This window comes from Daphnia magna, linkage group LG7 (assembly GCF_020631705.1).
Source record: "Daphnia magna isolate NIES linkage group LG7, ASM2063170v1.1, whole genome shotgun sequence".
NCBI lineage: Eukaryota > Metazoa > Arthropoda > Branchiopoda > Diplostraca > Daphniidae > Daphnia > Daphnia magna.
Window position 1 is genome coordinate 6,346,689 of NC_059188.1, and position 21,802 is coordinate 6,368,490.

The 21,802-nt window shown below is 36.2% G+C and overlaps 4 protein-coding genes across 4 annotated transcripts; all 4 read right to left on the minus strand.

Moving 5' to 3' along the window:
- Positions 1–1,283: 1,283 nt before the first annotated feature.
- LOC123474440 lies at positions 1,284–3,648 on the minus strand. The gene is made up of 8 exons (XM_045176649.1): positions 3,361–3,648; positions 3,004–3,302; positions 2,752–2,933; positions 2,596–2,695; positions 2,408–2,508; positions 2,100–2,346; positions 1,878–2,043; positions 1,284–1,814 (listed from the first exon to the last, which is right to left on the minus strand). Exons 1-8 carry the CDS (start codon positions 3,455–3,457, stop codon positions 1,642–1,644), a joined length of 1,365 nt encoding a protein of 454 aa, XP_045032584.1. The 5' UTR covers positions 3,458–3,648; the 3' UTR covers positions 1,284–1,641.
- Positions 3,649–4,289: 641 nt separating this feature from the next.
- LOC123474484 lies at positions 4,290–6,396 on the minus strand. Its single transcript, XM_045176697.1, is given in 2 exon segments — positions 4,290–5,692; positions 5,695–6,396. Coding segments are annotated over 2 exon segments (1,923 nt in total). The 5' UTR covers positions 6,215–6,396.
- A 2,918-nt stretch (positions 6,397–9,314) lies between these two features.
- On the minus strand, positions 9,315–10,198 carry LOC123474442. Its single transcript, XM_045176653.1, has 2 exons — positions 9,971–10,198; positions 9,315–9,892 (listed from the first exon to the last, which is right to left on the minus strand). Exons 1-2 carry the CDS (start codon positions 10,157–10,159, stop codon positions 9,698–9,700), a joined length of 384 nt encoding a protein of 127 aa, XP_045032588.1. The 5' UTR covers positions 10,160–10,198; the 3' UTR covers positions 9,315–9,697.
- A 9,226-nt stretch (positions 10,199–19,424) lies between these two features.
- Positions 19,425–20,236, minus strand: LOC123474443. The gene is made up of 2 exons (XM_045176655.1): positions 20,027–20,236; positions 19,425–19,948 (listed from the first exon to the last, which is right to left on the minus strand). The coding sequence occupies exons 1-2, from the start codon at positions 20,213–20,215 to the stop codon at positions 19,754–19,756; spliced, it is 384 nt and encodes a 127-aa protein (XP_045032590.1). The 5' UTR covers positions 20,216–20,236; the 3' UTR covers positions 19,425–19,753.
- Positions 20,237–21,802: the final 1,566 nt, after the last annotated feature.

Below are 21,802 nucleotides of genomic sequence, written 5' to 3' on the forward strand. Positions count from 1 at the left end.
CTAAGATTTTTTTTACAACAAATTTCCCCTATTTAGACCACACGTAAAAAGATTGTTAAAAAAAAGAACGTTTTTGTGTAAACGGCAGAAATTAAAATTTGTTTTATTGGATATACCTTTACAAATATGTTTTTTACTTGTATACAATAATGGAAAATTCATTTGGAAAGTTATCGTTATTGATTTAAAATGAGTTAAGAAAATCTAATAGGTTCAGTCAAGTTCTAATGGAAGACAAATTTACGGGAATTAAGAATGTTATAAGAGTAACAAGGAAGAAGTAACGAATTTTTGAGGTTCAATAGTCAGCAGATAAACAATAGAAGATTTGAAAGAGTTATAAAATTGAAATGATTAATTAGACCTTGTCATCTAGATCATCCAAAATGCTGTCCATGCGGTCATTCTTAATGGTGGCCAAATTGATACGCATCACATTAATTTCTTTCTTTATTTCCTGCAAGGTAAAGGAAAAATTAAATCTCGATATATGCTTTATCGTTAACCAAACATACCTTAATTTCCGTTTGTTTTTTCGCAAGCCGTATTTTAGTCAATACTACAGCTTTCCCCTTTGCAACAACAACTTTGTTTGAAAGTTGCTTCATAGTCAAATACTTGTGGTTAGTAGAAGAATTTTGTTGGATTACTTTATGGCATTTGAATTGCATCTTCAATAGCTTGTCTATTATTTTGCATGATTTGCAAGGCTTTATTATCTCCCAATCAGACCCAGTAATGAGGGTGCTCTCTAAGAAACGCTGTGTTCTAAAAGGAAACTAATGTTTTGCTATATCTAAACATGACTTGTTTGTCACCTCCTCCGACACACGATGTTTAGAAATTTTTTTCGAAACAAAAATGATTCCCCCCACCCAAACACATTTGTTTTCTTTTTGTTTTTAACCAAACGGCACCGAAGAACCCCAGGCTATGCTGGAAGCCATGGCCTTGTCAGGGAGGAATATACTCCTCCCTGGCCTTGTTATCCCTCCCCTTATTTGCATATTTGTCGAAATTCGTAAAAAATTGTATTTACATAAATAAATGAATTAACTTTAAAGTTGAATACATTAATTTGCAGCTAATGCATTTAAACCTAATTTGGTAAAAATCTAATCCTCTGCATCCTCTTCTGTTCTCTAGATTTTGCTATAGATTTATCGTATCTAGATGTATCAGATGCTGTTTCTCAGCATTTATATGTATCTACAGCCAAAATGCAATCCGAATATCTATATATTCATTTTATTAGATAAAAAAAATATTCTATACTTTCAACAGCTATAATATGTCACTTTATTTTAGACAAAAGTACATATACTTCAATTGAAAACAAAGGAACACAAATCTTTCATTTTTTTGGATGGATTCATTGAGGGGACAATTTCAAACATAGTTTCAAGAAATCCATAAACAAATTTCAATTTTGAAGGATAATTGATGTCTAGGATGTGATAGTACATTAGCAAATAACCCACTGATTGTTCAAAAGATTTCGTTTCAGTAAGAGCTACAGCCGAATTGTTGATCTTGATGTAATATGCCCCATTTATGTCCAAGACACCAGGCAACTCCATGTCGCTAGCACGATTTGCAGCCTCCTCCGGAAGAAGAATTTCCTATAGTTATTAGAAATCGTTAGACTGGGAAACACACATTAAAAATGTACTTAATGATGTAACTTGCATTGAATGACTGGTACAGAAGATTCCATCCGTCAGCAGTTGATCCTTTTTTGTTTTGGGACGGTTGCGTATTGGCTGCTGCATGCAGTGTCAACTTTAAGACACATTTCATGCGTCCAGGAATATCTAAATGATAAAATAATTTATTAATTTAAACTGAATTATGAAAGGATACATTGAAACACAAACCAAAGTTTTCTTCAGCTTCCTCTGCCTTCCTTAAGATATCTAAGACGGCTAAACTCTTCGTAAATTTCTGTTTACAAAATTCTATTATTTTACATTCTGCTTTCCGCCAATTTGAAGCAAAAGTTTCCAAAGTACTCCCTTTTAAACGAAAAAATTCGTCTCTTACCTGCAATAAACAATATTTTATACATAAATAATACACATGCATAGTAGAAATATTACGGCTTCAGGCATGTCCTTAAGACGAGGATATTTGATCAAAAATACAGATGCGTCAACCTTGCATCCATTTTGTAAGAAAGCCCGGCGGCTTTCATACGTTACTTTCATCAAACGAAGCATTTCGCTGCAATTGGGGTTTCTTGTGTCATTGGAATCTAATTGTGTAAATCTCATGAACTCCTCTCCTTCCCTTATTTCATCTTCCGTATAAGAATCCCCCTCAGGACACAAAAAGACTGTTTTGGGCCTAGAATTTAAATGAATTTAGAGAAACGTGAAATAAAGTAAGAAAAAAGTTATTTGAGTACCGCTTATTTGAACGTTTATCTGAAAGCTGCTTCCTTGTTCGTTTCCCCCTCATGTAGGACTCTAACGAACCTTTGCGAGTTTTATCGTCAAAAAACAAATCCTTAAATAACACCAAAAGTATAAGAATATCATAACAACGAACGTGTTATTTCTCTTATAACAGATTTAATATAAATTATTCATATACCCACGGTGATTCAGTGTTGAAACTACCAGCTGATGGAAAGAAAGAGACAATTGATTTGGCCATCTTTAAAATTTCGTTGAATGTAGGGAAATTTTCGCGTCTGAAAAAAAAAAAAGTTAATATGTTTAACAACAATTACAAATACAAATGAAATACTTTTCACAATTTTTCATCAACCAAGTTCCAGTGGCCTTAACAAGAAAAAAGTGATCTTTGTCAAGGCAACGACTTTTGGGGTAGTCCACTGCTTTGAGTCGGTCGATTATTTCAATAGCTGTATCTCCTTTAACACCAATTCTTCCTTGTTTAAGAATATCATCAACGGGGAAACACGCTGCCTGATGATCACATGCATTACAATAACAACTGGTGTCGTAAACAATATACAGGAATTATTTCTAAAATTACCATGTTACTCTCTTGTCCCGCCTCGTTATTCTCCTGTCCAGTCTCGTTACTCTGTTGCTCTACCTCGTTATTCTCCTGTCCGGTTTCTTTACTCTGTTGCCCGGCCTCGATAATACTCTGATGCCCGGCCTCTTTTACGGTCTCGTTACTCTGTTGTCCGTCATTTTCAGATTGACTTAATCGAATATAGAGAAACTCCGATTGACTATTCAGCATAAACAAAACTTCGTCGTCCGAAAGAATGTCTTCTGAGCTTGTAACGATTTCACAAATTCCGTTTAAGGCAAATGCAGTAGCACCTGGTTGAAACTAGACTTTAACTTCTAAAAAACAACGAAGGAAATATTTTTAAAATACCTTTCAATAGCAGCTCATCCAACGAGGAAACACAAAACATTTTCACTTTTGAATTTTTTTGGGAAAAATTTAGTAGCTTCACGACTTGTTTAGACATCACGTCAATTACACCACTTTTAACTAAAGTTTTTAACACTTCACTCACTATAGAAACTGTCCACAATATAACGTGTTGCTATATGAAATGGTAAAAAAAAACAGGTGGGCGGACTACTTTTTGTTGGGAGAAATGGGACAGCTGTAATATGAGCTGTATTGCCAAATTTACACGCATAATTAGAATTCGCAATTTTTACTAAAGCTTTTAACTTTAAAGCTTCACACCACCAACAACATGATAGTGCAACCGAATAAAATATTTTCCATTCCTTGAATACATATCGAGTGGGCGATGGTCACAAAGTTTTTCAGTAGTACATAATCTTGTACTTATAGTAAGATTATGTAACTGTACTTATAGTAGGATTCACGCAATAAGAATGTAAAGGGCTATGAAACTCAACAGTATCAAACAATTTCACTAAAAATATGGGTTTTCCTATGCTTTCAAAAATTACGAACACAATTTGCCCAAACACAAATCCACAATCTCCCCATCCCATTAACAGTACAGTATTTTTCTTATAATCGGTGCCGTTTACAACAACATTTTCCCCAATAGTTATAGTATCCATTAGAAAATCATACTCAGAAAAGTTATCTGCTGTCGATATATTATCCGTCGGGGTATCAAAAGTCCTTTGGGGAAGTGAAATAAAATTCCGATTACTTTTTCTTTGAAGAATTAAAGCAAGTGATGCACATTGTCTCCTATAAGCTAAAGTATGTAAAGGATTTTTGAAGTTTTTAATAATATGGGCAGGAACCTTTACAGACCCGTTTAACCGCTCAAAATTCATGCACCAAAAATGTCTTAAGGGTCCATTTTTTTAAATGATAGAAGGATAGTGAATAAGAAAATACATTTTTGGTTTTATATTCATCTGCGGATAACAAGTTTTAAATTTCAAAATAAATGCAGAAATCAAGGAGTCAAAATATGATAACAGGGAATCTGTAAATTTTGGGGCAAATACAAGATCAAATATTTCTTGTAATGTCAAAAGCAAATCAATGTATGGAAAACAAGCCTCGTCATTTTCAATAAGCACACTTAAGACATGCGGTAAATATCGTATCAAAGCTAGATTTTGGGCCGCACTCATTTTTGGTGAGAATCCGTCGCCAAGCTGACATTGTTTTATTTCACATGGTGCGTTACCTTTATCTACAATCAATAAGCTAAATATTTTTGCATATTCAACATTTATATTTGCCAATGATACTTTATTTTCTATTTGGGAAATTGAATGAATTACATTTCCACAAACAAGTGGACCAAAACCTTCAAGGGCGGAATGCATGCAATCATTTGTCCAATTTAGCATTATGTGGAAATACTCAAGGTCGTTCAGTGCGCATTTGGATTTAACACCCCGAAAGTGTGTTCCCCCAGGTGGCAAACTCTCTAACCTTGAAATGTCACACTCATACTGAATTGGACAACGTAAAATAAATTTATCTTCTTTATGATGCCTATGCATTTCCTCACGAGTCACATAGCAGAGTATACAAAAATAATCACCAGAAAAACTCTCTACTAGGCCACAAATCTGGTTCATACCCAAATTATCCGCTGTAAATTGTCCTAATTTTACATATAAAGTTATTTTCTGCCCGTCGGAACTTTCAATTTCAATTCCATTTTTGTTTAAATCTTTAAGCTCTGAAACTATTTTACTTAACAACTGATTTAATGAATTTTTATTTTTTATGTCATTTGAGTGACACATTGCTAGTAGATGAATATTAGCTAACGTAGCATTGTGGCTCGGAGGTAAAGAGAGATTTGTGAAATAAAACATGCCGCTATTGTGTTTAGACGCTCCTGCCTTAAGCGGATTGGTGATTCCAAGGCCATCGTAAAATATTTGAATATATGAAACAATTCGCCCTGAATCATTAATGCTTAACTCCGTAAACCTTGAACCACTTCGAAAGCAAGAATAAACACCTTCTTGTCCTTGATAGCATTGTAGCAGACATTTTAAATAAAGTGGATCCTTTATCAAAGACAAAAAAGTTTTTTTAATTGAAACGTATTGTGCAATGCAAGGTTTTTCTACAATAACGTGATTTAATTTGCCGTCAACTACAACACGTTCAATGGCATGATAATGTCCGATGACAATGGGTTCAGGTGAAACAAATCGAGGATGATTCTCATATAATTTGCGAATGCGATATTCAGATGCAAAGCCATCAAATACGCTTTGCAAACCTTTAAATTCAGACTAATATCCATCACTTTTGCTTTAACATTTTCAAGATCAAATGAATCGAACTCGGTTTTCAGCGCCTCACTAAAGTTATCTACAATTATTTCAAAGACATCTTTGAAATATTCTACTACGTCAATTGTTACATTGAATGGGACGTTTCCTCTCCCTCTTAAATCTATCACCATGTTTGTTACCGCTCCCTGCAAGGCCATTCTTGTTGCAACCATTTTGTCTTTCAATGAGGGGCGGTTATTAGGTCTATTGTCTATGATTTCGTTTTGGTGCAAACCAAGGTCATCAATTTCTTCACTTTCAGACATAACAACGTCCCCACCCTCTGTATTAAAGGAATGGAATTTTTCGAAGTGCCTACCGTAATTGTAAATGTAGTCGCATGTAGCTTGGCAATATGGTTCACAACAACGAATGGGAAAGTCTAGTTCTCCATACTGCTTATGATGGCCTAAATGAATCTTAATATCCTTTATGGACTTCACTGCAACACATTTTTTACACGAAGGGCAATTAAACATTTTCACTACAGTAAAATAAACAGAATTATCAACGCACAAAATCAACACACGCTGCTATACTGCAAGAGTGATGTTTCAAACTGTTTCTTGGTGTTAGTTCATATTCCCGCAATTCTTTATTTGCTGATTTTGTACCGTCCCCTTTACATTTTTGAAAAAAAAAATTGATATAATTGACAACGCCTTTCTTCGTTGCATTATTCACAAATATTCTCAGTCTTTGTTCTTTTGTTCCTGTTTGTACAAAACGAGCTAATGTCAGTTTGGATTATTAACGCTCAGTCTTTACTGATCAATCTGACGCTCAGCATATAACTCGGTTTGTTATTTTCTGTGAACACCTTTATATTGAAACATTATTATTAACTCGTTGTTATTTTTCCCCTGTGTCTTTTAGTTAAAATGTCATCAATTACTAGAATTATCTACGAAATAGAAACTGAGTTTTATGTATATTTTGATAAATGCGATATCAAACGTGAAAAATTGGCTTTACAAGCAATTGATTATGAAACATATCTAGACGCTGGTATGTACTGTAAAAAAGTATTACAAGAATCTTGTACTCATATTCATTTTTCATTTCAGTGAATTTGCATCGAAAGAACTACATGGCCAAGAATTGGATTCATTCCCAGACTCAGTTGCTGCACGAGAAGACCATTTTAAATGAGCAGCAATTCAATGACATTCTCAAGAAACACATTTCTACTCCTAAAACTATCTCTATGGAAGTTCATATTTGTGTGGAAAAACCTAATTCTGGATGGCATAGGTTTATTCCTGAAGAAAGCAGAAAACTGTACTCTTGTGAATTTTGATCAATACATTTTTGTTTCCACTTCACATTTGTGTACAAAATAGTGGTGTGAACTACAAACTATCTTGAATTCAGTTATCCTAACTCAACTCAATCTTCATATCAAAACATGTCAAATATGAAATATCTCATAATTTTGTCGAGGTTTGAACCAGCAACCTATAATGTCAGAAACTAGCTTGATAACCATTGTGCTATTTCGACCCTCATTTTTATTACATTTGATCATATTAATAGAGGAAAATATGAAGAAACATAAAAGTCATTTGAATATCGTTTGATTTTTCAATGACAAATATTATACGATTATTGACTCTGGCTTATTCTCAGTGAATTTAGTGAAAATTCATTTGGTAACAGAAAATATTCAGTTTTAATGCACCACTATTATTTATTTGAGAAACATACAGGTGATAGCTCTGTCAGAAAAAACTTTTTCAATAGACATCTCAAAATACATACTATGCAATGGGAAACAACTAATGTCTATCTATTAGATTTGATAATGTAGATAAATAATATTTTTCATTTTTTTTTAAATAAACACATTTTTACGTTTGCAATAAACTTGATTATCAAACCAATTCACGCGATATATACTTATTTCATTTGTTGATGTTTCAAAATGTTTGTTTTTTACATCCCACCAAAGAGATGCAAAAAGTTAACATTTTTACCTTTTCTTAACGCAATGTTTAGTTAAATCATGTGTCGTTTAATGAGGGGCGTTTATTAGGTTTAATGTCTAAAGTGGCGCGAAGGTAAAAATGAGAAAAAGAAATTTACTCCATTTTTTAAACTTTGTGTTTCCGTTTTGAAAACATAGAATTTAGAATATTTTCAAAGCATGGTCATGTTTCCCTTTTTCAACACAGCGTTTCTTAGAGAGTGCAGCTGTTAATATAATCGTAATTAGATGTCAATTATAGAAGTCAGAAGTGTTATGCAGTTGCTTACTTTTTCGCACGCCACACGCCGTCTATGATTTCTCCATTGCGAACTAATGATGTACCTTGTTTTCGGTGTTTTTCTGGGTTGTGCGTTATTCCTGGACATATTTTTTCTCCATGTAGCTTGCTCAAAAATGTTTCAATCTCTGAGGTTGATTTAAAAGACCTTTCTTTAAGATCCTGTCCGAACAGTTCACGGGAAATAACAGTAGCTTTTATTTTCCTGTTTTTGAAGTCTACTGTTGCCGTTTTTTAAATTGCGATGCCGTTTCATTTACAATCACTTCAAAATAGTGGACACATTCCATGTTGAGCACTTGCTCTCTTTTCCATGACGGGGCCGGTAGTTGTATCTTTTCACAATCAAGCTGTACGCTTATTTCTTTTTCTTCGTTTGTTTCCAAGGATAAAGTCTCAATGTAAATTTTTCCACCAGCACCAACAGCGGTTATGTCTTCCTTTAATGTGATGGGAATTGATTCTAGTGAGGCTGTGTCGAAATCCAGCTGTAGGGTTTCTTCTCTTTCGTTGTTTATCTCAATGGGATTCATGTGATTTTGTCCAACAGCAGCAACAAATTTTCCTTTATTTAATGTCACTGGAATTGATTCTTGTGTTATTTGATGAGTTTGCTTAGCTTGCTTGATGGATTTTTCCTTTCGAACTGAATTTCCATCACTTCGACAGTGCTGTTTATAGTTGGATATGTTTCCCAGAGGCTTACGTTCCATAGGTGCTTTCCTCTTTCCCTGGGTAGCCGGAGAAATAGGACCCCGACAAATAGGACCCGGAGAAATAGGACCCAAAAAAAAGCCATGGAGAAATAGGCCCCGGTGAAATAGGACCCCTTTTTCAAACTTTGACATGGGAAGGGTCAAAGATTTCACGACGCTTCAGCTTCAGTGTTGCCACGGGGTGATGTTAAATTCTTCCAGCTAGGTTGCCCGATTCTCCGTTTTTCTCCATTCAGCTATATTTTTTTTTGGATCACGCCACCTAGCGGTAAAAAAAGCATTTAGCTTTTAGCAAACAATTATGGTTTGTTTCTGCTTTTAGTTAGTTATTTAAAATTGCGCAAACAATATTTAATAAGAAAAAAAGCTTTAAACCGCGTTTTAACAAGTCAATTCTGGGTTTCTTTATTAGATTTAGATTGCATACACTTTAAACTGGGTTTAAAATTAAGGATCGAATATGGTAGACCTAGAACATTTCCTTGATTAAATTAAATGACATAGATAGATAGCTTAAGAAATGGGATTAGGAACTAGGATTTAGGAAGTGTGTTTAATGCTTTATTCGCTCTAACAGATTGCACCCGTTTCGATAATTGACTGGGAAATTCCATTTCCGCTGGTGTCTTCCGCTCTTTTTTCATCCAGTATTTGGTTCGCATTAAAGAATCCAATACTTCCTCACCCATTTGATTTCAAATATCAGTTTTAATTAACTTAAGTAGGCTAAAAGCCCTTTCGGCAATTACATTACTACATGGAATTGAAAAAAGAAATGAAATAATTGCACATAAATTCGGAAATCTTGGTTTTCCAGACAGCGTCATTTTTATAATTGACAACCAGTAAGATTCTGCATCCAGCAGCTCAATCTCGCCTTCGCTTGTCAACCCAATGTCTTCTAGTGGCAAAATTGCCTGGCATCGCCATTCAATTTCAGCGCGGGCAGGGTCGCATAGTCTTTTCAGATTATGAAAACTCAATATACTTTTTGAAGAGTTGTTTCATTTTCAACAAGGGTAGCTCGATCAACATTTTCAACAGTATTTGTTGAGGTTTCTTTGCTGGTATCAGAAAAGGATTCTACATCACGAAGAAGATCAATTTCTTCCTCAGTGTTTACGATCATATTGCTCTGAATCTCATAATCCTCATTTATGACATTTCCAGTTGTCTTATGAGAAGAAATAAGTTTTCTAGTTGTTAATGATTTATTAAATGTGGTTAAATAATGCTAATGGAAACAACTTACTTTTTCAGTGCTTGGCTTACTGAAAAATGATGTCAGCTGCTTTTGTGAGTTCCGTTTTAAAGCTGCATTCACAGGAGGAAATGCATTTCGAGAGCTTAAAGAACGCAATCGTTCATCTTGATGCTCAACCGCATTAACGGTTTCAGCTCTTAGCGGATATTCCTCTATAAAATCAATATCTTCATTCATTGTCGCTGACTCGCTGTCGATAAAAGCTAAAACAGTTAAAAAAAAGTCTGCTACATGATGCAAGTGCTTGCTACATCCTAGTACACGTACACTGTAGTGTAGACGTGTAGTATTGACTAGTGACGTAGTGAGGTGCTGAGGTCATTCACAGTTCATAGGGCAGCGCGCGCCTCTAGTGACGTTTTACATTTATACACTTAATTAAATTGAAAATGATTACTTTTGAAAATAGAGTTGACTTAACTTCGAATATAAAAAAAAATAACCCAATTTGTTGCAATTCTCCGTGGAGAATCCATTCTCCACATGCTTAGATTATTTCGTGAATTCTCCACAAAAAGGAGGATTCTCCGCTCCGTGGCATCCCTGTTCAGCTTCCGTTTTGGACGACCAGCAACTTCAGCATCGGCAACGGGAACGGCATCGGGAACGGGAACGGGAACGGCAACAGCATCGGGAACGGCAACGGCAACGGCAACGGGAATGGCAACAGCATCGGGAACGGCAACGGCAACGGCAACGGCGACGGCAACAGGAACCGCAACGGGAACAGGAACGGCAACGGCAAAGGAAACAGGAACACCTATGCACGTAGAACACTTATAGGCAATAGAGAATTCTTTCCATGTAGGTGAAACACCTCTGGGAAAGTAAACTCCACAGCCTGCCCGATGGATTGGGACTTTACAGCGAAGACACAAGCAAAATTGTTTCTTAGAAGAAACCACAAAATCGCAGTGAGAACAACGATCAGTAGATGGAGCCATGGTATGAGCGTGAGAGGAAAGCAAAGACTATTACCATTTCAGGAACATAATTCCTATTTTATAACATTTCTGTCATTTGGAGGAGGCGGAGCTGATCTGATCAACGAATCAGAAAATGGGCTTTGTTGCTCACCGCTGTATATTTTTCCATGTAAGAGTAGGGATTAGGATTAGGGATAGGATTATCAACCACAACTTATGTTAAGCTTTAAGTCTTACAACCGCTAATCCCCTTTGTAATTACCGCTTCTTCACCAGCTCACCAGCTCATACACATAATCCAAGGTTCATCCCTACTAATGATCCATGACTCACTGAAAAGATAGTGATCCAAACCAATAAATTCCGATAAACAAAAGCTCATCAATATGAATAAGTCATTTATGTTCATTAAAGAAAATTCTAGAACCGACAAAGATAAAGGTATTTATTTGCGGGATACTGCTTGCAAATACGCTTACTGGTAATTGTTTCCTACCAAATTTTTACAGTGGTCATCTTCCATAGCTACCAGAAACTTAGAAGTTAATACTTTATATTGTGTGGTTCATAAAAAAATTTAACAAAAATTAAACAGCAATCATTGTTTATTAATGTAATGCATCGTACATAACGTAATGCATACCCTATTACATCGGGAAAGGGTGCAAGAATGCAGCAGAAAACTAACACGTATGATGGTATTCAACATTACCAAGCTTACAGAACATTCATCAATTTTTCATAACATGAGCTATATAAATCACTTTATATGCAATGTATTAATGCAAGAAAATAAAAAATCGGAGATAAAAAAATTTTTTTTTGGCTGTTTCAATGTATGCATAAACGCTAACGCTGTTCTGTCGGCTGAAAACTATATAACCCGTGCCTATACGAAGATAAAATAGGACCTACGGAGGAAAGAAATAGGACCCAGCTAGCGGAGAAATAGGGCCCTTAAAAGAAAGTATGAAAAATGGGTCTTATTCCACCGAGCCTATTTCTCCATGGCTTTTTTAAATCCTATTTCTCCGGGTCATAATTGTCGGGGTTCTACTTCCCCGGCAATCCTTTCCCTATTCAGGAATCACTTTCCCAGTAGCAGGTAAATGTTGAAGGGACGAGTCTAATATAGGAATATTTAGTTATTGAATACGTGTTCAAGACAATGTAATGATAATATCTCATATGTTTGTGGAATACATATACCTTCAAATATACTTAGAATCGCACCATTCTTTAGTTTCCAATTTGTTCTTGGATTAATAATTTTGTTTCCTCCAATGATAATTTCATCGTGTTTGATTCTGTCTTCATCAAAAAAATGTTCTTCACAAATCCTTGACGATGGACCTAGCTCAAATACTTTCTTCGTTATGATTCTCTGTGACCATATACCAATAGATTTTCTTCTTTTGGGGTTCGGAAATACCTAATTACATTAGGATTCAGTTTCTCGTGAGCTTTACTGGCTTTAGCTATATGGCCATTTCTACAGCGAACTATACAACAGTTTGGCATATTCTAAACAAACCAATGTTAGAAATTAACATACTTTAAAAGATAGACTGTGTGTGTATTAATAACCAAAATTTATAAATACCCTTTTTTTCTTCTTATGAACACAAAAAAAACATAAACAAACAAAAACGTATCCTTAGAAATACACTTTGTAAATAACACCAAGAACTTTCCCGCGATTCTTTATGTTGTCAGAAAACGCACCAGCGCTTCACGATTTCATATTAAAATTAGATATTCAAGGGAAAAGAGGGTTAAATAAATCATTTTTAAAACGCACCCAAACTTTAACGGAATATTCTGAATTAATTCATGCGAAACAGGGAAGGGCTCTTTCAAATTATGGTGTACAATCCAAAAAATTCTGAGCATTACATTACTTAATATTCCGTGTGTGTGAAGCACGCAATCAGTAGGGAAACTGGAAAATGACTAAAACTCGTCCCAAACCGTACGGCCTGACCCCTAGCGGTAGGCAGGAGCCTAGCTTCAGACGATTCCTCTCAGGATTATGGAATCGTTCACAGTCTTTACTTCGTAGTCTGTGGTTTAATTAACAAGAAAGGTGAAATTTCGGGGTGTCCTCACATTTGCAAAGAAGCCATTCTCTTGCTCGGTAGGTTTACTCCGTAGAAATGGGTGATGCCATACGCACCATTTTTTAACAATTCAAGATGTATGCCTGCAAAGGCTGAAAAATTTAATTTCTGTCGCTGGCATGTTTAGCAATTCCCACCAATTAGAGATAAGAGCCTACTTACTGAAATAGAGGCTTCAAAACAAATATCGCTGGGTGAATTGATCGGCCTTCTTTCTTACACTTAATCAGGGTATCGTATATGTACTTCACTTTACTCTTTGCTTTATCTTCTCTAATGACATCCAATAATTGGAGCCACGAAACAAGGTAAAGTTCCCAATCACGGAAAATGTTAAAAAAATTTCCATGACAGAGATGATTTCTTGCCGAGAAAGACATGTTGAGAGTGTTTGAGTCATTTCTCGAATATCCTCCATTGGCCAAGTAATCTATGTTTTGTCTTTGGGAAGCTATGATTTGTTTTAAGTTCTCGAAAACGTCAAGAGAAGTTGAGGGAAACTGGTGAGGCTTTGAGTTTAAAAAATTTCTTAGGGATGGTGCTATGAACTTTAAAAGACATCCATAAAGAATCTCACTCATGCCAAAGGCGTCATCACCTTCATCGTAAACTTTTAATGGGAGGTGCAATGACCTTGCTGCTACTGCTTGCTGAATTTCTAGTCTTTGCACGCGATTATGCACTGTCCGTATCTTACAAGCAGCTGCAGGGTCATTTACAACATCGCAAACCGTGGCCCAACAGCGGAAAATGTCTTCCCAGTGCATAAATACATATGGTAACTTTACATGGCAAACAGCATTATGTCCTTGTACGGCCTTGTACAGTTGCCCAATAGATATTGTACTTAAAAAATGCACATTGTTCTTTCTTTCGTAAATTAACTTGTAGATTAGTTTTCCACTGTCATTATTCGTACTCCACTGGTCTAAAAGATTTGTTCTCAATAGGTAACTTTTTACCGCCGGGGTAAAATATTCAATTAAAGTAAAGTACAAACAATAAGCTATAGAAGCTACTTTTCTTTCGCCGTCCGGTGACAGAGTTTCTACTTGGGACAGGTTAAGTGTTGGGCAAGACGCAGTCGTTCGCCAACTATTTGGGCCATGGTTTCCGATTCCACTTTGGTCAACTGACAAAGAATGTAAACTATTCCGTTGAGTAGGTTTTGTTGTATGTTCCAGTTTGCAATGGGAAGAGGGAATTATTTTAGTTTTCTCAATGTGTTCAATAGGTGGATTTATAATCACATTTTCCTCCGTAGCAGGATTTAAAATGTCTTTTAATATGAATTTGCGGCTGTTCTTCTTGTTGTTGTCTCCTTTTTCGGTTTCTTCGAAAACCTCTAGTGTCAGTTCGTCGGTCTGATGAGGAATGTGAATGTTGGATGGGAGATGGTTTTGACAAACTGCTTCCACCGGGATAGAAATTTCATTGTTTGTTTTCCCTTCCGTTCCAAAAGTTATATTTTTCTCCGTGGTAGGACAAAGTACGCCTTTTAAAATAACTTCATCTATTTTCTTATTATCAATTTTCTGTTTATAAGAGACATCGTCTAGGTTTTCTTCGACAAAGGGTTCATTGAACAATTGAGGAAAAGCAAATTCACTTTCCTCGGGCTTTCTCGCATGCCTTTGTTTCCTAGCGGAACCGGCTTCTCTAATGCCTTCATCCGTGATTGGGCTTTTGAGTAGATATATCTTGCTCTTTACTCTAGGCTTTCCACAGCACAATACCCAACACAAAAAGCATATCAAAATTAAGAAGCTTAACATTGCGAATCCTAAATTTTCCATTTTGGAGATTTGTATTTGGAGTTGAAAATATGCAAGTGTGTTTGTTGCTGAATTTTGATCTCTACTTATATAATGCAAATGCTAATTGGCTTGATAGTAAACCAACCTTTTCCCGAATATGATATTTTTCAATCAATTCTTGTTGCATGACGATGCGTAACAAACGTATTTAAATATATTACACACATATTTCAAGTGAAAAAAACAGGTTAAAATGTTATTTGTGCTATTTTTTTTTACAATTTCAAAGTCAAATCAGATCTATAGAGGAGATGGAATGTTCATCCTGTAGGATTTGGCTATAAGGCTTTGCCCGCAATGTATTTTTGGCAAGATCAGAAGTTCTTGGCAGTTTTTTATATTTTGATTGTATATTATATTATTACATTATCAGCGAAGAGGAGTACCAATTTTTTAAGACACTGATACGAGGACGAGAGTTTTGTTTATATTATTATATTTTTTAATTTATGTATTTATCTTCTTTTTAAATTTTTATTCCTTTTTATGTATATCAGGCCATGTTGCATTGCAATTGTACGATACGTATGGTTCACTGTCGATTTGACCCAACTTATGAGCGAAGAAAAATGTTTATCTGTTGACATGGCTGCTTACGAAGAAGGGGCTTGCGGAAGTAACCCGCTAGTTGCGAAACCAAACTATGCGGAAATTAATAAAATTTTAAAATTAATTCAAAATTTTACCTCCACGCAAGTCCCGCAGTTTGACAAGCTTTCGAAGCATAAAAAAATTAATGCCAAAGGACCGCCCCTTTTTAAAAATTCTTGGCAGTAGTGCCACAAAATGTGCTGCTGTCGCCTAATTAGGCTTTTTCCTTTCTTAAATTTTTAGTAATTATCAAAAAATTTTAACACCTTTTAAATAAAATGAGCTGTATAAAGAAAACAATTCTACATATGAATCAGATTTTATTTTAGTAAAATTATTTTTTTTCTAAAAGTTGAATGAATTAATTTGTGGTAGTCCCATATAAACCCATGCAAAATCTGCCCCATTCGACCTAAACATTGCCATTTACAGAATATCATTTTTTGGTCCATATGCGCCCTCTCGAGTACGCCTACCATCTATTCTATACCTTGGTAATACCACAGATTACGAAGTAGTAATACATAAATTTAATATTGGTCGTGCCTATTGCCCCTCAACTACAGATGGCACTAGTTATGGGCAAGAGTGGTCCTTCTGCCCGTGCTGTGTGCCTGTGCTGTGTCGTTTTTTGTATAACAAGCGGATGGTAAACAAGGTGTGTTAGGCCCTCATCACCCCTTCCGCCTCATTAAAGGCCACCGCCGTGCGGATGCGAGGGTTCGTGTTGACTAACTTCATCGTTGATGACCATTTTCAAGGCCATTTAAATTCAAAAAGGGCGTCTTTTCTTTCTTTTTTTTAATTATAAATCTCATTGTACAGAAGTCAAGGGTAATGGAAAAAGCAATAAACAGAGATACTGAAGGTGATGGCGGTGAAAAAAAAAATAATAAGTTACATAGGTCCACCCTTCCCCGTGACTAGTGCCATCTAGAGTTGAGGTGCAGTAGCTGAAACGTCCCTCAAAAGTTGAGGGGCAATAGATTTTTCCTTTAATATTTATTCGTTAAACTAAAGTGCGTGTTGTCTTGTAGCTGCCGTCTGAAGGAAAGGGAAAGGAACTTGACAAAGCTAAAAAAACTAAAAGGACTAGATTTCTTCTTAACTTCCTGACAACCCTGAAGCAGCAAAATTCTTCCATCAGTTATCAAAGGCACTGAAGGTTCTAACAGATGAATTAGCTATAACTGCATACGATCTTTTTCTTAGAGCAAAAAAAGAAACAGAACTAAGTTATAAATAGCTTTATTCCAAAGGGAAGAAACTCAAGGATGAGCTTGAAGCTTGGAAAAAAAGCTCATCAAACAACTGGAAAGACCTTCCCAGAGCGAAGTCCAGAGAAACAGCTCAAGACTGAAACTCTAAGAATAAAAAATCAAGGCTGTAATCACAAGATAAAATATGAATTGAGCTTGAAATAGAGAAGGAACTGTTACAGAATCTGTAATTGCATGATTGAAGCTTTCTTGGAAAGTTGACTTTGATGGTACATCAATCATACATCGCGGATTTCTTTTGCAATTTTGTTTTCGTTTTCCGTTTCTATACTTATTTTATATAGCTCATGCATTTTTGAAATTTCGAATTTAACTTTGTCACTGAATTTTTCTATATTTTGGGGTAGACCGCTTTCTGTTTCACCTTTTATTGGTACCTCCGGTACTTGTTCTAGTGTTAAAGATGCTGCCTCGGGTATTTCTTGCTGAGCTCTTTCAGTGTCATCAATAATTTCCATTATTGCATCTTCCTTAATGGTGTGCTCTTTCGTGACTGGAGGATCTTCTATTTTTTCTGTTGTTGTGGGAGGTGTTGTTGAATGGCTTATTAATTTAGTTGTTGTTGTTGTTGTCATAGTTGTCGTTGATGATAGTGTAGTGGACGTGGTTTCAGTTGTAGTTGAGGGCAATGTAGGTTCAGTACTTGCAGTTGTAGGCCTAGTGGTTGTAGTTGTTGGCTTAGTAGTTGTAGTTGTAGGCGTGGTAGTTGTAGTTGTAGGTGTGGTAGTTGTAGTTGTAGGCAGGGTGGTTGTAGTTGTAGGCTTATTTGTTGTGTTTGTAGGCTTTGTTGTTGTAGTTGTAGGCGTAGTAGTTGTAGTCGTAGGCTTAGTAGTTGTAGTCGTAGGCTTCGTAGTTGTTGTAGGCCTAGTTATCGGTGGTGTGCTTTTAACGGTCGTTTTTATGGCCGTTGTGGCTATTGTTGATTTAATTGTGGTTGTGCTTAATTTTGTAGTCGGTTTTACTGTCGTTGTGGTGCTTGAAGTAGATGAAATAGATTTTTGTGTGGAGGGTGTGGATAAGTTTTCGTTGTTTGCTTTACTTTCTCTTTTGAGAAGAGGTGGTTGTTGAATATTAGCTGAGTCTATCTTTCACGGTTTAGAATTTTATTCACTGTGTCTTCTTACTTTGCTGGATTGTTACATAAACGACATACACGGTATTAAACACTTCAAGTTATATGGAGAACTGAGAACAAGAGAGAGTGGAGAGTAAGAGGGAAAAAGTAGAGGAGGCAGGGGAGCAGTTGCCAGATTTCCACAGTTTGACAAAAGAATAAACCAACAGTGGTATAGGTGGGAGTTGTGTTCCGTCCAATGATTGTTGAGTGTGAAGCGCTATAATGGCTGCTGCTGAAAGCGTCCGTATTTGTTGCGGGTTTCGATATTCGAAGCTAAACTGTTGTTTTCTACTTGAACCGGGGCAATGTCCTAAACTCAGACGTCCTAATTTTAGTGTGAAACATTTTCTGTCTGACGCCGGTGAATGTAGGCCAGTTCTGTCTGTTGCCATGAGCTGTCCTGTGTGTTCAAAAGTGCCCCAAATTGAACTGGTGTTGGCGCATTCCTGTAGAATAAGCATCATTGTGTTTGCCTTGATGCAAGCATTAGTGTTGAACGGTCTAATGGTGAAATCAGACGTATACTCGAAAGCTTGGCCTTTGTTAGTTACTTTACTTCAGTTTCCTACGGATACTTGTGATTGCACCAGGGGATCGTTACTTGTGATAAATGTTTTTAGTTCATCTTGACATTTTGTCCAATCTGTGTCACAATCTTCCATGGTTAGTTGCAGTGTATCGTATTTGAAAAAAAACGAGTATTTGAAAAATACAAATACTATATTTTAAAATACTCGTCCTTCAAAATACATTTTTTCTCCCAAACCTCAAATACCAAATAAAATAAAATACAAATACAAATACAAATACAAAATACTTTTTTCCTTTATGGAGCAGTTGGACATCCTACGTTGCGCATTCTCCGCAAATGCGAAAATCAAATGTGTGTCCAATCTAGGGCTCGGCCCCGATCCCATTCTAATCGGGGACACCGCTAAGCTTCCCCGATTAAAAGGAATCGGGGAAGTTCGGTGCGGGGATTTCTTTTTTCGGTGCGGAACGGTGCTATAATCGGTGCTGCACCGATAGCACCGCTACAGCCATAGGGGGTTAGCCTTACCAGTGACCTTGAGTTCTGATAGGCCAACGAGAATCACGTGACTGGGGCAGTGTTGCCACGGGGTGATGTTAAATTCTTCCAGCTAGGTTGCCCGATTCTCCGTTTTTCTCCATTCAGCTATATTTTTTTTTGGATCACGCCACCTAGCGGTAAAAAAAACATTTAGCTTTTAGCAAACAATTATGGTTTGTTTCTGCTTTTAGTTAGTTATTTAAAATTGCGCAAACAATATTTAATAAGAAAAAAAGCTTTAAACCGCGTTTTAACAAGTCAATTCTGGGTGTCTTTATTAGATTTAGATTGCATACACTTTAAACTGGGTTTAAAATTAAGGATCGAATATGGTAGACCTAGAACATTTCCTTGATTAAATTAAATGACATAGATAGATAGCTTAAGAAATGGGATTAGGAACTAGGATTTAGGAAGTGTGTTTAATGCTTTATTCGCTCTAACAGATTGCACCCGTTTCGATAATTGACTGGGAAATTCCATTTCCGCTGGTGTCTTCCGCTCTTTTTTCATCCAGTATTTGGTTTGCATTAAAGAATCCAATACTTCCTCACCCATTTGATTTCAAATATCAGTTTTAATTAACTTAAGTAGGCTAAAAGCCCTTTCGGCAATTACATTACTACATGGAATTGAAAAAAGAAATGAAATAATTGCACATAAATTCGGAAATCTTGGTTTTCCAGACAGCGTCATTTTTATAATTGACAACCAGTAAGATTCTGCATCCAGCAGCTCAATCTCGCCTTCGCTTGTCAACCCAATGTCTTCTAGTGGCAAAATTGCCTGGCATCGCCATTCAATTTCAGCGCGGGCAGGGTCGCATAGTCTTTTCAGATTATGAAAACTCAATATACTTTTTGAAGAGTTGTTTCATTTTCAACAAGGGTAGCTCGATCAACATTTTCAACAGTATTTGTTGAGGTTTCTTTGCTGGTATCAGAAAAGGATTCTACATCACGAAGAAGATCAATTTCTTCCTCAGTGTTTACGATCATATTGCTCTGAATCTCATAATCCTCATTTATGACATTTCCAGTTGTCTTATGAGAAGAAATAAGTTTTCTAGTTGTTAATGATTTATTAAATGTGGTTAAATAATGCTAATGGAAACAACTTACTTTTTCAGTGCTTGGCTTACTGAAAAATGATGTCAGCTGCTTTTGTGAGTTCCGTTTTAAAGCTGCATTCACAGGAGGAAATGCATTTCGAGAGCTTAAAGAACGCAATCGTTCATCTTGATGCTCAACCGCATTAACGGTTTCAGCTCTTAGCGGATATTCCTCTATAAAATCAATATCTTCATTCATTGTCGCTGACTCGCTGTCGATAAAAGCTAAAACAGTTAAAAAAAGTCTGCTACATGATGCAAGTGCTTGCTACATCCTAGTACACGTACACTGTAGTGTAGACGTGTAGTATTGACTAGTGACGTAGTGAGGTGCTGAGGTCATTCACAGTTCATAGGGCAGCGCGCGCCTCTAGTGACGTTTTACATTTATACACTTAATTAAATTGAAAATGATTACTTTTGAAAATAGATTTGACTTAACTTCGAATATAAAAAAAATAACCCAATTTGTTGCAATTCTCCGTGGAGAATCCATTCTCTACATGCTTAGATTATTTCGTGAATTCTCCACAAAAAGGAGAATTCTCCGCTCCGTGGCATCCCTGGACTTGTGTCACATTTTTTTCTTGTTGGCCGTAGGGCAACTGCCAATTTAGATCACTATTCATTGATAATCGGGGAAGGCACTGATCACCGATATCACCGCACCGAGCACCGAAATCTCTTCCCCGATTAAGATTATCCCCGCACCGGATCGACTAAAAAACTCCCCGATTAGCGCGGGGCCGAGCGCTAGTCCAATCTGTGGTACGCGCTGTCTACAGCGTCTTATGGGAAAACCAACCATTTCACTTTTAAAATATTGTTTTCTTCTCTATAACTATGTTTTACCTCACTGTTGTACCTAACAGTCGATTCGCTATTCATTTGGTGATAATTCATTTGGTGATAACCAAATTTTCCCCTCCATCTCCTTTTAAGTCTAATTTATTTGTAGTTAATTTTTGTTTAAGAGTCCTTTTTTGTGATCGACCCGGCTAGCAGAAGAACCCGAATTCTTTAGCTAGCTTGTGTAAACCTATTACGCTTTCCTTCGCAAATTCTAGAGATGTTGTACTTCGTTTGAACAGTGAATTTTCTTTTTAGGAAAACTTAAAAATTTAACTCCATCCTTGTGATTCTTGCACAGTTTCGTACGCAACACTTCATCTTGTTAAACTTACAAGTTTTACGTTTATAGAGTGAACAACAAAACACCAGCTAGCCAAAGAATTCGGGTTCTTCTGCTAGCCACGGTATTGTTGTATTTTTTCTGTCTTGTTTGGGATTTGAAGAGATGTTCTCTTGCCAGTTTTTGATCTTTTCCCCATTGCTGTGAATACACCATACTAGTATCTTCATAGGTCTCGTATCTTCTGTTAATCTTGATATCATTGGGCATTATTGGTTCTCGTTCGAAGAATAGAAAGAATGGTGTTTCTTGAGTTGAAGCTTGTTTTGCTGTGTTGTAAGCAAAAGTAACCAACGGAAGGTATTTGTCCCAGTTAGCAGGTTGGTCTGAGACATAACAAGCTAGCATGTCACAGAGAGTTCGATTGAACCTCTCAAATAATCCATCAGTCTGTGGATGATAGGCCGTAGTCCTTATTTGTTTGACTTTGAATAGTTTACACACCACTTGTATCAGACTGGATAGAAAATTAGTACCTTGGTCTGTTAGAACTACTTCTGGAGATCTATATTTAGTAAATATTTTATTAACTAAAACCTTCGCAATTGTTTGGGCAGTTTGATTTCTCATTGGAACTGTAAAAACCAACCTACT

Excerpts from the sequence above, each read along its gene's own strand:
- LOC123474440 (XM_045176649.1), bottom strand. The coding sequence starts at position 3,457 with ATGTCTAAACAAGTCGTGAAGCTACTAAATTTTTCCCAAAAAAATTCA. Across the intron at positions 2,696-2,751 it reads TTGATGAAAAATTGTGAAAA|ACGCGAAAATTTCCCTACAT; the intron begins GTATTTCATTTG and ends TTTTTTTTTCAG. Across the intron at positions 2,509-2,595 it reads TCAACACTGAATCACCGTGG|GATTTGTTTTTTGACGATAA; the intron begins GTATATGAATAA and ends GTGTTATTTAAG.
- LOC123474442 (XM_045176653.1), bottom strand. The coding sequence starts at position 10,159 with ATGAATGAAGATATTGATTTTATAGAGGAATATCCGCTAAGAGCTGAA. Across the intron at positions 9,893-9,970 it reads GTAAGCCAAGCACTGAAAAA|ACAACTGGAAATGTCATAAA; the intron begins GTAAGTTGTTTC and ends TCTTCTCATAAG.
- LOC123474443 (XM_045176655.1), bottom strand. The coding sequence starts at position 20,215 with ATGAATGAAGATATTGATTTTATAGAGGAATATCCGCTAAGAGCTGAA. Across the intron at positions 19,949-20,026 it reads GTAAGCCAAGCACTGAAAAA|ACAACTGGAAATGTCATAAA; the intron begins GTAAGTTGTTTC and ends TCTTCTCATAAG.